At 37.1% G+C, this 16,786-nt stretch overlaps 1 protein-coding gene across 1 annotated transcript; it reads right to left on the bottom strand.

Moving 5' to 3' along the window:
• Nucleotides 1-2,298: 2,298 nt before the first annotated feature.
• LOC140158344 (long-chain fatty acid transport protein 2-like) lies at nt 2,299-13,118 on the bottom strand. The gene is made up of 9 exons (XM_072181435.1): nt 12,547-13,118; nt 10,871-11,080; nt 10,010-10,168; nt 9,310-9,434; nt 8,587-8,787; nt 6,882-6,975; nt 5,068-5,266; nt 4,032-4,129; nt 2,299-2,966 (listed from the first exon to the last, which is right to left on the bottom strand). The coding sequence occupies exons 1-9, from the start codon at nt 13,028-13,030 to the stop codon at nt 2,659-2,661; spliced, it is 1,878 nt and encodes a 625-aa protein (XP_072037536.1). The 5' UTR covers nt 13,031-13,118; the 3' UTR covers nt 2,299-2,658.
• Nucleotides 13,119-16,786: the final 3,668 nt, after the last annotated feature.

The following is a 16,786-nucleotide window of genomic DNA, read 5'->3' as shown; positions in this document are numbered from 1 at the left end:
GGCTGTATCATGGTTGGTTGGTTACTCAGATCATTATATCATGCCATTAACCAATCAGCAGCTCTGTAAGATAGCAGTGATGCTCATGGGGTTAACATGTTATCAAAATATTAGAACTATACTGACATAGCTTCTTTATATTTATATTCATTTAACTGTATATCACTTTTAAAACATTTTAAGACACAAATTACAATAACATTTTAAAAATAATTAAAGACTGTAGGAGAGTGTAGCCTAAAGGCCAGTGTTACTTGCCTTTGGGGGTATGAGGTCTGTGGTTCAATTCCAGGCGGTACGCCTTGGTGGAATATTGACCCGGGAATATTGACTTGAACAACATGTTCGAAATTTAATGGCAACATACCAATTAGGAATAATTCAGTCGCAATTTAGTTCTAATGTTTATTGTCCACTCCAGTTATGCAACAACTTTTAAAAGATTGTAGCCAATCATGGTGGGGGACAGATGCATAGTTCCCCCATCCTTCCCTGATGATTCTTACTGGTCAAGCCTGATTGATTTACAACACATAAATTCAACCCAAATTACAGTATGCACCTTCTTTGTGGTCTAGAACATTTACCGTTGAGCAAAATGGTGCAAAAGTTAGAGTTTTTCAGTTCTGGTAAAGTCGTTTTTGGACTAGAGCAACAGGAAGACTTTACCAGGGCCCTAGCAAGGGGGTGACAGGGGAGGCTATGGTTGCCCCACTTTTTGAGAAGTTTGTTATGTTTTTCTATACATCTTTATTTCACTTTGGGCAAATATTTGTATCTTGACCGCCCCACATAATTTGTGATAGCTGTCCCACATTTGTCCACCTTGCTACGTCCCTGGACTTTACTGCCCCTCTACATAATTTGCCCAGTATTATGTATAAGGTGAGGCATCCAAACAAATCCCTTATGCATTAGAGATACCCCTTAGCAAATCCTTAAAAAGAAATCCTTTTAAAAAACTTGTGTAGGTTGATACAGGTATAGATGGTGGCTGGAAGGCTTTGAATCCTTAAAGTGGAAGCCCAGTTTTGGTTCAAGTTCCTAAGGGAATTAGTCAAGGTTGAAATTTATCCATGTAAATTTTTTTCAGTCTGTCATCAAAGTAACAGGCATAAGTCAGTTCTTCTGTGGCGAACTAGCCAAGCGGGGCTTCCTGTTTAAGGTTGATATTTGAGTTCAAGTAATAAGATGTAATAGTCACTTGATATGGCCAGACACCCCAATTAGAGGCATTGTTATCAAGTAGCTGTAAACCTACTCAATATTCCAGAAAAATACAGTGCTATTTTTTGGGGATTAAAAAATATTTATCCTGTTTTGATAAATGAAATATAGCTAAATCCTAATCCTTTAGTTAGTTCTAACTGGCAATGAAAGTCAAATATTAATTTTTGGTCAATTTTAGGAAATAAGGGCCAAAAACATGCATTTTTAGGGCACTTTTCAAATGCTGTGACAATCAAGCTGAAAGACTTGTACAAAAACTAAATTCAAGTTATGCATTCTAATTTTTGGAAACATATTTTCTAATCTTTTTCATAAGCAATTATCAAAATCATAAAATATTATAATTTCTTAGTCAAGAAAAAAGTCTTAGTCAATTTTGTGACTACAATTGCAAGAAAAACATTGCATGTTTTTGGCTCATTTTCCCTCAAATTGCAAAAATATTTAAATTTGACTTTCATTAACAGGTAGAACTCACTAAAAGATTTGGATTTAGCTATAGTTCATTTGGCAAAACAGGATATTTTTTTATTTCAAAAACATTAGTGCTATATTTTTCTAGAATATGAAGATCACGTGGAGCAGTACTATCGATCTTTGTCGTGCACTAGGAGTTGCCTGTTGTGACCTCTCAAGTGGCACTTGATGGTCGCAGATAATTAATTCTCGACATGAAAGAAACTCTCAAGTGGTAAGGGCTGTGCAATAATTATGAGCCCTGGGGAGGGTAAAATTGGGGGGCAAGAAATTTTTGGCGAGCTGAAAGGGGGGGGGCAAGCAATTTTTGGCCAGCCGAGAGGGGGGGGGGGTGCGATTTTTGGCACACATTCATGGGGCGCCTTTTAAATAAAACGCTCTAAAAAGGCTTAGGAAAACAGTGCGGAAGCGCTAATGTTTGCAAATTGTGGTCGCAAAAATTTGGCATGTGTAAGGGGGGCAAAGATTTTTTGGCAGGCCGAGAGGGGGGGGCGATTTTTTGGCAGGCCGAGAGGGGGGGCAAGTGATTTTTGGCGGCCGTTTGAAATTTTACCCCCGGGAGGAAAATAATTATTGCACAGCCCCTAATTACTGGTTCGATAACAGATTCTTTGGTCAAATCCGCAAATGTGTTAAGGATTTGTATCAAGTCGTGGTGCAAAAACTCCTTTTCAAACCCCCTAAGATTTCTTTCCATGTTTCCAATGCATTAGGGATTTGACTTCAGGATTTCCCTTATGCATTAGGGATTTGTTTGGATGCTTTACCTAAGCTACTGGGTACTCTACTGGGCCCAATGATGATATACAGATATAGCAGTTTTATCTTCTGTACCTAACCCCTGATATTGCCATTGCATTACCTGAAATCAAAATAACATGTACACTGTACATTGTACAGACATCCTTGTAACAGGCAGTCACTGAAAAAACGTACAATTATTTCATAAAATCACAATTTAGCTTTACCAATCACAATGTTTTTAAACATCTGCTGGTCCAACGGCACATAGGTCTCCTCACCAACATCCATAAAATACAACGAGTCTGATACTACCGTGGGATCAAACCCTTCCTTGACTAAGTCGGTTTTCTTGTGCTTGAATGTGCTGGTGATAACAAGTTGTGGTAGAATACGAAGAAACTTAGGACATGCATACAAAGGTAGGTTCTCCTTGACGTGTTTGAAAAGTTGCCGCAGATCAAGATTGGATCCTTCTCTCAATGTGATAGCTGCCATTCCTGCACGACCATCTTGACCTGAAGAGCAAATTAGCATAAAAGATTAAATTAGCACAATATTCCAAAGCCTCAAACCCGAAAATCAAAAGTTGCATTTTCAACGATTTTCAAAGGGATACGCATCGTTGTATTGCACACAAGCACCACGGGCCAATCAATAAAGCACACAGTGTAACAGGCACAATTGAATTGTTAAAATTGCAACTTTTCATTTTGGGGTTTGAGAGTTTGGAGGCGCATATCTTGGTCAATTCTTGCTCAATGTTCACGAACAGGGTGTCAAATGAGAAAGAAAAGTCCAATTAACAAAATGTATATTTCAGAATAATCCAGAATTATCAAGTTATTGAACAGCAAGGATGAATATAACTGACGAGTTTCTTTTTGTGCCTGGTGTAGTAGGGGCTCAGGTTCATAATCGGAAGGTTGCAGGTTCGAGTCCTAGTGGTGTTGCTATTGTGCTGTTCCCATAGATAAGGCTCTTAACCTCTTAGGGACTGTTCACAAACACTTGTTAGGGGGGCCTGATGCAAAAAGGGGGCCCCTGAAAATTTTTGATCCTCCTAAGAGGGCCCTGAAAAAAAATGTCCTGGGAAAATTGAGTTTATATGCTTTTCTATGGGGTTGACCCATAATTTTCATGTCAAAAGGGGGGCCCTGACATTTTGAGATCTCAAAAGGGGGACCAAAAACATTTCGCAATAAATTTTTTTGCATCAGCCCCCCAACAAGTGTTTGTGAATGGTCCCTTATTGCCTCTCTCCACTCAGGTGTATAAACGTGCACCATCATAATATAGTGCTGGGAAGGTAGAATAGACTTGTTAAGTTGTGCAGGAGGAGTGGCAAACTCCTCACAACACGTTTACTGAGGGGAGTCTGGCCCAATCGCCAAGGAAAAAGGGATGGGCACTTCGGCAGGTGAGCATTGCTTGCATGACTTTACTTTTTGTACCTTAAACCTACTAGTGACAAGCCATTGGAGTGGCTTTGGGGTCTGTTGGCTGAAATGTGCCCAAAATTGACCTGATTTTGCATGATTTGTCAGCACAGCAAATGAATAATAATTGTTTTTAGGCCTTACCAGGTACTTGCACTCCATAGACATTACTGTCAAGAATACTTGGGAATTTGTTGAGCACCTCGGCTACTTCAGTTGTGGCAACATTTTCACCCTTCCATCTGAGAAGTCAAAGAAAAAATAAAGATGTAAAATTTAAAGGAGAACAGTCTGATTTCACTACTCTGTTGCTGTTTTCACTTTGCTTAATGACTAAATCCTTCAGTCGTCTACACTGTGCATATATTCTAGGAGTGACAACTGAACAACTTAACCGTTCATATCGTGTTGGACTCATGAAAATATATTCTTGCACAAATTTGGTTGTGCGCCACAGCATGACTGCATATCGGTGACATTGCACGGTCTGTTTTAAAAATATATGTTCAATAATAAACGTGGACCATGACTTAGGTTGTAGTATAGTGCGACTGCCTATTGGTGACATTATTACACAATCTGTTCTAAAAATATGTGTTCAATAACAAACAAGGTCAAAAGTTCAATGTGGACACAGCTGCGTAGTCTCGGATCACTAGATTCTAGTGGTAAAGTCCAACACTTTTTTAACTCATCAGTTTTTCAGTCGTCAACCCAGACAGTTGACAAATGAAGGCGGCAGATTCATGCTGGTCCCAGGCGGTACACAAGTTTGGTTTTGGTAGGGGTGTGCCACTGAGAATTTGAAAGTGGACCCATCAATATACCAATTTTTTCAAGAAACTTGGTCCCATCAATATACCGAAAGTCAACATTTTTGGCTGAATTTTACCCAAATTGTCTTAGTTTTTACAAATTTTCCCCACAATTTTGGTGAAATTTCAAACATTTTGGCTAGATTGAGGCAAAATTGGGCTATTTTCTGAAAAAAATAAGAAAATTTTGAAAAAGGATCCATCTATACAACCAACTTGGCCTAGGAAAAGGGGTCATTGATATACCAAAAGGCCGAAAATGCTACCCATGTTTGCGGCACGTCCTTGTATGGTCATTTGTACTGAGTACCTCCCCTGGGATGCTGGTATGTCAATCTATAGACAAATAAAAAATCATAGCATACCTGAATGTATCTCCTAGTCTATCACAGAAATACACATAGCCATTGTTGTCAATCATCATCAGATCACCGGTGTTGAAATATTGGTCATCTTTCTTGATGACGTCTCTGATAATCTTCTTGTCGTTGACTTCCTTTGATGCTTTGTAACCATCAAATGAGAAGAATTCATCTATCTTGGTAACAAGGAGTCCTGTTTCACCTGGGGACATGGAAATACACTTAACTTTATAAACTGAGCTCAAAAAGAAACTTATAATTTTTCACAAGGTCATATCTTAAAATCCTGTCCATCAAAATCAACCAAAATTACACGCATGCTTACTTCAATACTCTACTCTAAACACATGTCAGTAACCAAGCAGTTATCCAACTGACACAACAGTAAAATGCACTGACATGGAACAGCTTCCTGGGCCACATTCACAGCCCAATAATTGGCACCCAGCAAAAGAAATCTGTGAGAATGAGTAAAAAATCCTTGCACATGTGATAATTCCCAAAGAGGAAGTGGAATAGTGTGGAACACGACCTGTTTCTTGAAGAAAGTGTATGAAAAGAAAAAAGCAGCACCATTTCATCATCTGTGCCAGGGTCTTGTATGCATTCTCCCAGATTTCCTGTGCTGGGTGCCAAATATTGGGCTGTGAAAGTGGTCCAGGATGCTGTTCTGTGTCAGTGCTTTTTGCTGTTGTGTCAGTTGGACAATTGCTTGGTTACTGACATGAGTAGAGTATTGAAATAATCCTGGGTGTAATTTTATTTCATTTTGATTGACAGGATTTTAAGATATATGACCTTGTGATTCACAAGTTGTGAAAAATTATAAGTTTCTTTTTGAGCTCAGTTTAGAATTCCATCTAAATGGAGGGGCTTTTTGACATGAGATGAAAGGCAGACACCCTCCACAAAAACATGATTTGGAGTGTGAGCAACTATATTACTGATACAGGTGGCTGTACAAACATGTATTATTGTAAGACCAATCTATTGTAATGTTTTGATATTTTCACATTCTTAGGCAATAATGAGACAATTATGTGACATGGTAAATCGGAAAATCCAGAAATTGTGATTCAGATTTCGGCAGGCATAAACATACAAATAAATTTGTCGGCTGTATTCTATAGTGGTGTATAGTGGGACACTGCGAATATACAACTTTTCGAGAAAATTGTGTTTGAAAAAATGCCAATTTTGAAGAAATGACAATTTAAAAAAGTTGTGTAAATTAGACATTCATTATATTTTGTAAATGATGTGAAATTTCTGTAGTAAGCTAAATAGATTTAATTTTCATATATTTTTCAACAGAAATAAAGACACAATCTTACTGGCAAAATAAAAACAATAAGTACAAAACTATACGTCACTATGGAAAACACGCAAAACGCAATACCCTAACCTAACGTTAACCTTACGCCACCACGATCCCTGTGTAATCCCTATGGTGTTACTTTTCCTTGGCTTCATTCCATAGTGGCGTATAGGTTCGGTACGTCATTATTGAATGTAGCGAGGTGTATGCCACTATGATATGCAATGTTTTTCATTTTTAACAATATTTTTAAATTATAAAATGTGTATAAAAAGTGGCGCCACTATGGAAAACAAAAAATTTCATTTTGTAACTATATGCCACATTTAATTAATTACTAATTAATTAGCTAATTTTGACTGATGAGACTTAGTAAAATGAAAAGGAACATCATTAAAAACATATGTGCCAATTAAAAAAAAATGACCAAAAATCACTATACGCCACTATGGAATGCAGCCGCCGAATTATATAGATTGAAAAAGTGAAAGCGCCTTACCTGGTCGAAGAGGAATACAGTGGCCCTTTTGATTTCGAATAGGTTCAGCTGTGGCTAAATCACACTTGATGATCTGAACATTTCCTAGAATATCCTGAATGAAAGAATGAATTACCGCACTGACGCGAGTATAGTCCCACCTTCGAGTAAAGTCCCACCCCCAATTTTTTTTTTTTAAGTTATTTATTTTTTCGGCTTTAGAGTGTCCCAGGACCTGGACCTAAATGCTAGGATCATTCATGGTTAACCTAAAAAAAATTATAAAAAAAACAATTTCAAGATGTTTTGTATTTTTAATATGAAAATTGATCATTTGTATTCATGTCATACTCTATTAATGATTTCAAAATGCATTCAAATTCAATGCATTTTGAAATCATTAATAGAGTATGACATGAATACAAATTATCAATTTTCATATTAAATTACAAAACATCTTTTTTTTTTTTTTAGGTCAACCATGAATGATCCTAGCATTTAGGTCTAGGTCAAGGACACTCCAAAGCCGAAAAAATAAATTAATTTTTTTTTTTTTTTTTTTAATTCGAGTATAGTCCCACCCTCCAATTTTGAAAAATGTTCACCCAAAAACGGGGTGGGACTATACTCGAGTCAGTACGGTATAATTTGAATTATTCATGAATGATAGGTATCCTGACAACCTCTTTGGAACAGAAGGCCACTCGCAAGTCAGTTTGGGGGCGCTGTGAATTCAAGACTCCTCTGAATTCACAGACCATCTGTGAATTCAAAATACTCTTCTAATTTCTAATCTGCATTTTTAGCTCACTTTGTTTCAAGGTGCTTACATGTTGTTGTTTATTATAATATTGATGTGGTTTAAACATTTCCTATGTGCTACAACAACATAACATCTTTAAAAAACAGTGAACAAAGTTATGCTGCAAGTTTTTTGGATATTTTTGCTTTGCTCTGCTTAAAAAAAAGCCCATTATATATCTAATGTACCAAACAGACTGCCAGATATTTTACTTGCTGCCAAAATTAAAACAAGTTAAAAGTATGTGAAATCACAGATCCGGGCATATGATTTCACAGACCGGAACTCTGAATTCAGAGGAGTCTACGAATTCACAATGCCCCCGAAGTACCACCTGTCTTCTGCAGGCTGCATGAGTGAACTGGATCCAGGCTCTAAAGTAGGCCTATGTTTTACATTTGCATGGCATTTGCAGGGGGTTACCATGACTGGATAAGATTGATGGCCAGCTCATAATGAGCTAAAAAATAATCTAGAAACACTAAACCATAGTGAACAAGATTCCTGACAGGAATTGAATTATTTCTGAGTATGCATCAGTTTATTGGATCTGAAAAAGGACATTTTACTATTAAACGAGTATTTTTGTGATCCTAGTATCCTCTTTATATGACATTTTCAGTAGACATCTACGAAAAAAGCTTATTCCCAAAATTTCAGTTGATTCTGATTTTGCGTTTGCAAGTTATACATGATTATGTGTATTGCACTACCCCATAGGCAATGCGTTGTAATTTCGTTCTTTTGTACCAGAACATAATTCAAATTTCACAAAATTTTTGCCAAAAGAATTAATCTGCAAGAACTACTTTGTACATAAACATTTTGTAGCCAGAGGTTTCCAGTAGTATAAAAATCTCAACTTTTTTTGAGAACTGGGGGATGATGCCGTGGATCACGAAATGCCCATTTAAAGAAACTTACATGTATAAGTTTAGGATATCTTCCCACAGTTCCATCTGTGTCGTCCAGATTCATCACCATAAAGTTGCCTTCGGTAGCAGCATAGAATTCACGGATATGCTCAATGTTGAATCGTTTCTGGAATTCAACCCAAATATCTGGACGTAATCCATTGCCTACTGCCACACGGACTCTATGGGCATACTTGCCATCATCAATGCGCTGTAAAGGTACAATGATGGATTTTATTATTGATAGTATTATTTCACTTTTTTTTGGAATGAGCAACAGGTTTTTATGCTGTAAGGGGGTGGGATGAAACTTTTTTTCTTGTTATGTTCCTCTATTGTGAGGATTGGCACATATTGCTTGTTTATGCCCTTGCTACTATGGGAAACTTGCAAGGGGGTAGCATTGGTGACTGCTTATATCAAATTTCCAGATGCGTATCATGAAGTTTCTGTGGCTAAGATATTTACGGCATTGGCCTAGCAAACCTGAGGGCCCGTCACAGGCCATATCACTTTGCTGTTATATAACAAGATAATATAATACATTGCAGAAACTGTTGAAATCTGATGCAATATATATATATACAGTGGGGGAATATTTTTTTTCCTGGGGAATTTTCTTCTTTTTTTTTAATCTCTCACAAAGGGGTCATTAGCTGTTTTGACTTGCAAGTGCCATATTCACCACAGTATTTCTGAACAATTTCGAACTTCCATTGTTTGAAATTCTTACCGGTGGTTGTGCTAACAAATATCTGCAAAGTTCTCCGATGTACTGGACAACCGTAGCCCTGTATCTGCGTACATCATCCCAGTAACGACTTGCAGAAAACTTGGGTGCTATGACAACAGAACAACCTTCATAAACAATATAATCATCAATAATTAAGTGAATATTGAACAAAATTGTAAAATGTTTTTAATTTTCAAGATTTGAATGTCACAATGGTCCATATATATGTGACACTTTAGAAGACTGAAGATACACTATGGACCACAATGGCCTCATCCCAATGACATCTTTCAATAACCTCAATTAAACAATCATAGACAAATTTGACCTCAAGTTGCAGAGTATGAGTTTTTGTACCCAAACTTTTCAAAGGTCATTCAATGAATGTACAAATGTATTGGGGTTACAGACATGCACCCTGATAGATGAGCATGTTGGGTATCCCAGTGATAACACTTCAGAATCATAAATCAATGACTGGTAACTTGTAAGGACCTGAACTCTTTGTAAAATTTACACATACTACCCATTTATCAGCTCAAGATCTTAATGTTATACTGACCCACATAATAATAGGTGTGACCCATGGTCTTTTAAAAGATCACCTTGGAGAAACAGTTCTCACCATCTTCTTCATAAACAGTCTATATACTGTAGCACCTGCTTAGCACGACACATCTACTGCATGGTTAGTACTCACCAACTCTTATAGCTGAACATACACCCATCCCAAATGCTGCTCCATGGTAGATAGGCAATGGACAATAGATAACATCATCTGAGTTGAGCTTACATGGATGGGTTATTAACATAGCCTTGATCATTCTAGAATGTGTCAGGACCACTGCTTTAGGAAGACCTATATGGACATGAAACAAAAGGAAACTAAACACTGACATGTACTTTACTATAGTCAAAGTACTTTGCTATTCGCTATTGTAGACATGATGTCATATTGGTGATCCCGGGGCATTACCATAGCGACTGGATCACGCTTTCATGAGAACCACAATGGTGATATCAATGTATGGAATTGATTTATTAAATTCTTAAATTACCAGTCATAAGAAGTCATAGGAAAACATCTTGCAAAAGCTTACTAGGCAGTGAAACCCATTAAGAAATGGCTAAAACTTGATTTTCAAACAGCAGAACATCGACGTGTACAGCGTAGATAGCGTTGTTATGCAACTGCTTGATCCATCACTGCGGAAGTATACTAAAATGCAGAAAACCTTAGACGAGCGCGTATTGTAAGGATACATCGCGTATATACTGCGTTGAACGCACTTGTCTCTGATTGGCTGCTAAGGCGATATATTGTTGCTGAGTGGAAATTTATGAATGAATTGAGCGCCCGTGACGCGTTGTTAGCGCCGAATTTGCAACATCACGGTAGTCGCGCTCGTAAAAGGTTTGCTGCATTTTAGTATAGTTGTGACCTTGGCAGGAAGTGACGTCGGATTACAACGTTTTCATCTGTAAACAACCCCTATATTGACAATCATAGACACGCATGAGTACCCCCCGAATAAAGCCAGAAGCGCATGTATCAGCTCACCTGTAGTGCCCGATGTGTACATATAAACTGACGGGTCCTTTACAGTGAGGTCTTTCCTGATATCGCTTGGTATAGGCTCAGCCGAGGTACGTCTGACATCAACAGCGATGCATCCTGGTGGGGGCGCTGTATCTTCATAACCTAATACCCAGATTTCGATTCCAAGTCTTTGAAGATCTTCATGGATATCTTGAATGCTCTCCATGTATTCTGGAATATTAATTTTATGAACAAATAATTGTAAACCTTTTTTTAAAACAATTTCATGGTCAAATATTAATAAAAAAATTATTTGACATAAGTTTTGTTTAAGGGTTATTATTAATACATCAATGTCTCAATCATATAAGGCTACAAAAAATTGTTTGATTGGCGCAACCCAACCGACCCTAAAATTAGGCCTGACTTAAAAAAATATTTGCAACGCAATTTTCAACTTTTAAGTTGTAAAATGTGTTGCAAATGTTTTTACTTGTTAAAACAAGTAAAAAAAAAAAATTTATGTTACACCAATCAAACAATTTTCTTTTTGTGGTTTAAAAAGTACATACCGTATTTCGTCAAATAAACGCCCCCCGGGGGCGTAACATTTTCCCAAGGGGGGGGGGGCATTTATTCAAGGTCAATTTTAGAACCATAATTCCTGTTAAAATCATTAGGCAAACTAAAAACACTCGCTAAAATGACGAACTATGAAATAGAAACATTGACTTCTGGCTCACTTCCGGGTTTCTGATCCAGATTTTCGCCAATTGACGCTATTATCGACCATGTGGGGAACTTGGTAAGCTTACTACACAAGATGGCATGGAAATATCGGCATTTTTGAAACATCTTGGTTAAAAAAGTGGTGGGGGGCGTTTGTTTGAGGGGGGGGCGACTATTTTGACGAAATACGGTACACATTTTGACCATAAAGGGATATTCAGAGATGCATCACTTCCGAATTGCAAATTGTAATTTATAGCAGGAGGCAATCAGAAATGGGGAATTATTTTCTGGCAGGACAAACGTGAGGGGAGGGAGTGAATTTTGCCGATTTTTGGGCACCTTTAATTAAAATATGCTCTAGAAAGGCTTACAAAACAGGAAATCATACAAATATACAGAAGTTCCTTCCTGCATGTATCACACGGTAAAACAATATAAGGCCTAAAAAATTGTTTGATTGGCGTAACCCGACCAACCGTAAAAATAGGCCCGACCCTAGACTTTTTTCTTATTTTTCTGCAAACAAATATTTAAAAAAAAATTAAAAAAATTAAATTTAAATTTAAAAAAAAAGAGAAAAAAAGTTCCAAATCTGTCATTTGCCATTTACAGCTTAAAAATGTGTTCAATTTTTTTTTTAGACCTAAAGTTAGAAGAATGGGAATCAAAATATCTGGAGGCAAAAATTTTGACACATCTAAAACAGCGGGAGTGGGCAACTTCTGACAGACTGTTTTGAGAAAAGCCAGGGAGAAAATACCCCCTCCCTATATAATTATTGCAAAGCCCCAGGTGCTATTAAATACGAGGATTACATGATAATATTAGGAGCGATTGGCGAATAGGGTGCAACTTTACTAGCCTTATTACAAGACTGTCCTATCCCAACCTTAAACCCTGACCCTAAACTCTGTAAACGAGTACTAGACTCAAGTCTAGCAAGTTGCACCCTATTCGGTAGTTACCTTTGGAGCAGAGAACAACTTTAGCTTCACAGATTTCGATGCAATGCAACAGTGCATGATGCTTGAGGTTGTAGTTCACAAATGACGCTGCAACACCAATCTTGTTACATGCTAAGTAACTTGATACATACACAGGGGCATTTGGTAGCAAGAACGCCACAGTATCGCCTACTTGTAACTTTCCACTTTCCTGCATAAAATGCGCTAACTTGTTGGCATCTCGATCCACCTGACCGTATGTGTGGCATTCATCTTTAAAGAATATGAATGGCTTGTTTGGTATATTGCGTGCATGCTCTTCAAAGGTATCAATAACCTTCTGGTTTCTGTCCATAAAGTCTTTAATGGCAAAGAGTAAATCAAATTGTTGTCGAATAAGAGTGATGTCATCACGGATGGTTGGGTAGCGTAGTCGTAAGCCGACTAGAAGTGCAGCTGGTATACCGACTGCTGCTAATGCAGCCTTGTTGGGTTTAAATGACATTATAATGCTCTCCACAAAACAGTATCACCTGGGAGGCGTACACAGCTACACATGCAACTTGACTGGGCATTGGTCCATGGGTATTGGTACATTTGGCAACTGTCAGCCAAGACTTCTAAAGCAAATAATACATTGAACTATTGCCTATCACCTTTTGTACTATTTTTAGATTTGGTACAGAGCAAAAAAACCAAAGACCTTCAAACAAAGTTGAACCACTTCCCTGGTTGAACATACTAACATTACTATTATTACTCCAGTGACACCTCAAATGACCTCATGCATATTTGCATGGGTAGGATTGGGCCTCTGTTCACTGGAGGGACATGAAAGTAGCACTGCAACTCTTATATAGATTTTTCAAAGTAAAATGCTAATACCTACTTCAATGCATCCAAAGTTCCAGGGAAATAGGGGTCACTGGATAACAACATGGGACTGTGAGCCACATGGTAGTGGACATGATTTGATCATTTGGCAACATGCTTAAGGGATATAAAATGAGCGTTTATTGCGTTTCAACAGTATTTTTTGTGTGACATGAGAGAACCTCAGACCTATCAAATTGCATTCTGAATACGAAGCATGTCTTTCTGATATCAAATAATTTTCATTTTTGAAAATCACAATATATTATACAAATTAATGACAAATTATAACTAGAGCGGTTCTCGACTTGCGCGGTTCTCGACGCAAAGCGTCGGCCGCAGGCCGCAATGCCTCCACCTTGATGCGTATCATTTTAACTGGTGCAATTTCACTACTGAACTGGCCATCTAGATGACAGTGTAGGTTTCTAGAAAAAGTGTAACAAATGAAAGATCCTTGACCCATTTTGTCTTCATCAAAATGGTTTGATTTTGGTACCAGAAGCAAGGAAGTATTTTGATACTCCGAGTGGAATGTAAGGCCAAAAATGACCTTCCAAAAAATTTGACCTCAGATGACCCCTGGGTGACCCTGGATGACCCCAAAATGACCCTCAAAAAATTTGGTTCTAAATGTTTACAGTACCCACCAAGGTTCATGCCCATACGACAGTTTTAAGTTATTTGACCTCAGATGACCCCTGGGTGACCCCGGATGACCCCAAAATGACCCTCAACAAATTTGGTTCTAAATGTTTACAATACCCACCAAGTTTCATGCCCATACTACGTTTTTTGCCAATTTGACCTCAGATGACCCCTAGATGACCTTGGGTGACCTTGACCCACTAACCAAACCTACTGGAATTTGAAGACCGCCAATGACCATCCCTCCACCAAATTGCATCACTGTACATCTTATCAGTTCCGAGATATTGCACCCGCAAGCTCGGACGGACGGACGGACAGACGGACGGACGGATGGATGGATGGATGGATGGGCGGACGGACAACCAGGAAACATAATACCTCCGGTGGAGGCATAAAAATGTGATATTTTTCAAATTTTTGATATATAACAGTCCTCTAAGTAAATTATATAAATCTAATGACATATTCTTAAAGTGTATGTAGCAGGGAGGAAAAGCCGACGGTCAATTGAAAATTTTGACATTTCATATTGAAGATATGGATTTTTTTCCCAAAAAGACCTAATTTTTTTTGGTGTTTTGGGAAAAAAAATCCATATCTTGAATACGAAAGGTCAAAATTTTCAATTGATCGTCGGCTTTTCATCCCACCTACATACACTTTAAGTATAAATCATCAGATTTATAAAGTTACTTCAAGTACTGTTAAATAACCAAAATATCAATTTTTAATGATTTGCCATAAAATGTGTATCAAATTGCGAATTTCAAAAAATCAAAATCATTTGATATCAGAAGGCCATTCTTCAGTATTCAGAATGCAATTTGATATGTCTGATGTGCTCTAATGTCCCACAATAAATACTGTCCAAACGTTCATACCCCAGCCCTTAAAATGATTTATATGGATTTTCTGACTTCCTTTATTGGAACATATCACTAGAGTAAGTTTTACATTTGGCAGATATTTTATTTTCTTTAATTCTAATTTGTTGCATCTGCAAAGACATGTGCTACCCTGGAATTATACATTTTGAGGCTCATAAGTGCTAAACTGTTGGTCTTAAAGTATGTCTCAGGCAATCACAACATTATGCCTTATATGTTAGAAAAAATAATTATTAAGCACGAATCACATGGTTTTATAAGAAACTCATACTGACCATAAAAACTAATCAAAAGTAGCCGGCTCTCAAAACGCAATATTCTCACGCCAAAATTGTCTAGTGCAATGACGTCATGGTTATTTGTGCTCAGTTGTCAGCCTTTATTGTATTACTGGGACATCATTGCTCTACACAATTTTGGCGCCAGGGAATTTTGAATATCGTGTGTTGAGAGACGGCTGTATTCGTTTTTATGGTCAATACAAGTTTTTTAAATAAAACCACACAATTTGTGCTTGATAATTAATTTTCTAACATATGTGACATGATCTGGTCCATGGGGCCAAAGGCGGCAAATTTGAAACTGAGATAAAGGTAAAAATATGGAGTAAAAAACAATAAAATACATAAGAAAATAGACATCAAAAAACTTCATAACTTTAGAACCAAGTATGCTAGACCTTTGGTGTTTTCAGTAAATGATAGCCTATTGTATGTACAATGTAATAATTACAGTAACTCAATTTTCAAAAATGCCTCCTTTGGCCCCCATGGACCAGATCGTGTCACATATAAGGGTTAGTGTTGTGATTACAGGAGGCATCCTTTAAATCATATATAAAAGTATCTTTAGAATGGCAAACACTTGACAAAACCATCTGTGACCTCAAATTTTGGTATTTTTACAGTTTTGGAGAAAATGCCAAAAAACACATTTTTTGACCAACATTGTTTTGGGTAACAAAACAAAGTAATTCTTCAGTGAATTGTTATTAATTAATAAAAACTAGATATAACTACATAGGAAACATTTACTTTTTATTTCAACCAACTTTCACCAAAAATGTTGCTCAAAATTTGTCCATTTCCATCAATTGTCAAAATTCCAAAATTTTGTCTATTTCGAATGTCAATGTCAAAGTTCAGAATTTTGCCCATTTCCATTGTCAAAATATCATTTTGTCCATTTCCATTGTCATAATCTCAACAGTTAACTCATTTCCACTGTCAAAATTCCATAATTTTGTCCATTTCCATTCACAAAATTTCATAATCTAACCATTTCCATTGTTAAAATATCGTCATTTTGTCCATTACAAATTATTTGTCAAAATGTTGTCCATTTCCATTGTCAAAATCCAGGGGGGGGGGGGTCTCAAGGATTTTCTGGGTACCCATGCTAGATCTGTGGTTCCTGGAGGTAACCCTTACCAGGACTAGTTTTAAGTAAAAATATACACCTATACCATTTCACCCTCATTAGCCCCAAATTAAGGTGAAACTTTGTGTTTACCACACCAGCTTTCAATTTTATACAATTTTTGCCAAAATAAAGGTAAAATTATCCATTTACGCGGGTTTATTTTGAACTTTATTCTATTGGGGTTAAAATGTTTTGTTTTGTTTTTGTTTTTTTGGAGGGGGAGTGAAATTTTCTTTATGGGATTAATTTAGCAAACCAACTCATGGGAGATGGGGGCCAACCCCCTGCAAAGACCATACTGACTGTCACACTTATCACACCTATGCTAGAAATAATTGTAAGCAATTGAAAATGTTTATAATCTTTGGTCAAATTTATTTCACAAATATATAAAACCATGATATATAAATGATAATTTTTTTACAAGA

This window comes from Amphiura filiformis, chromosome 8 (assembly GCF_039555335.1).
Source record: "Amphiura filiformis chromosome 8, Afil_fr2py, whole genome shotgun sequence".
NCBI lineage: Eukaryota > Metazoa > Echinodermata > Ophiuroidea > Amphilepidida > Amphiuridae > Amphiura > Amphiura filiformis.
This window is presented reverse-complemented; position numbering and strand designations above follow the sequence as displayed.

Excerpts from the sequence above, each read along its gene's own strand:
- LOC140158344 (XM_072181435.1), bottom strand. The coding sequence starts at position 13,030 with ATGTCATTTAAACCCAACAAGGCTGCATTAGCAGCAGTCGGTATACCA. Across the intron at positions 8,788-9,309 it reads ATTTGTTAGCACAACCACCG|CGCATTGATGATGGCAAGTA; the intron begins GTAAGAATTTCA and ends GTACCTTTACAG. Across the intron at positions 2,967-4,031 it reads CTATGGAGTGCAAGTACCTG|GTCAAGATGGTCGTGCAGGA; the intron begins GTAAGGCCTAAA and ends TTTGCTCTTCAG.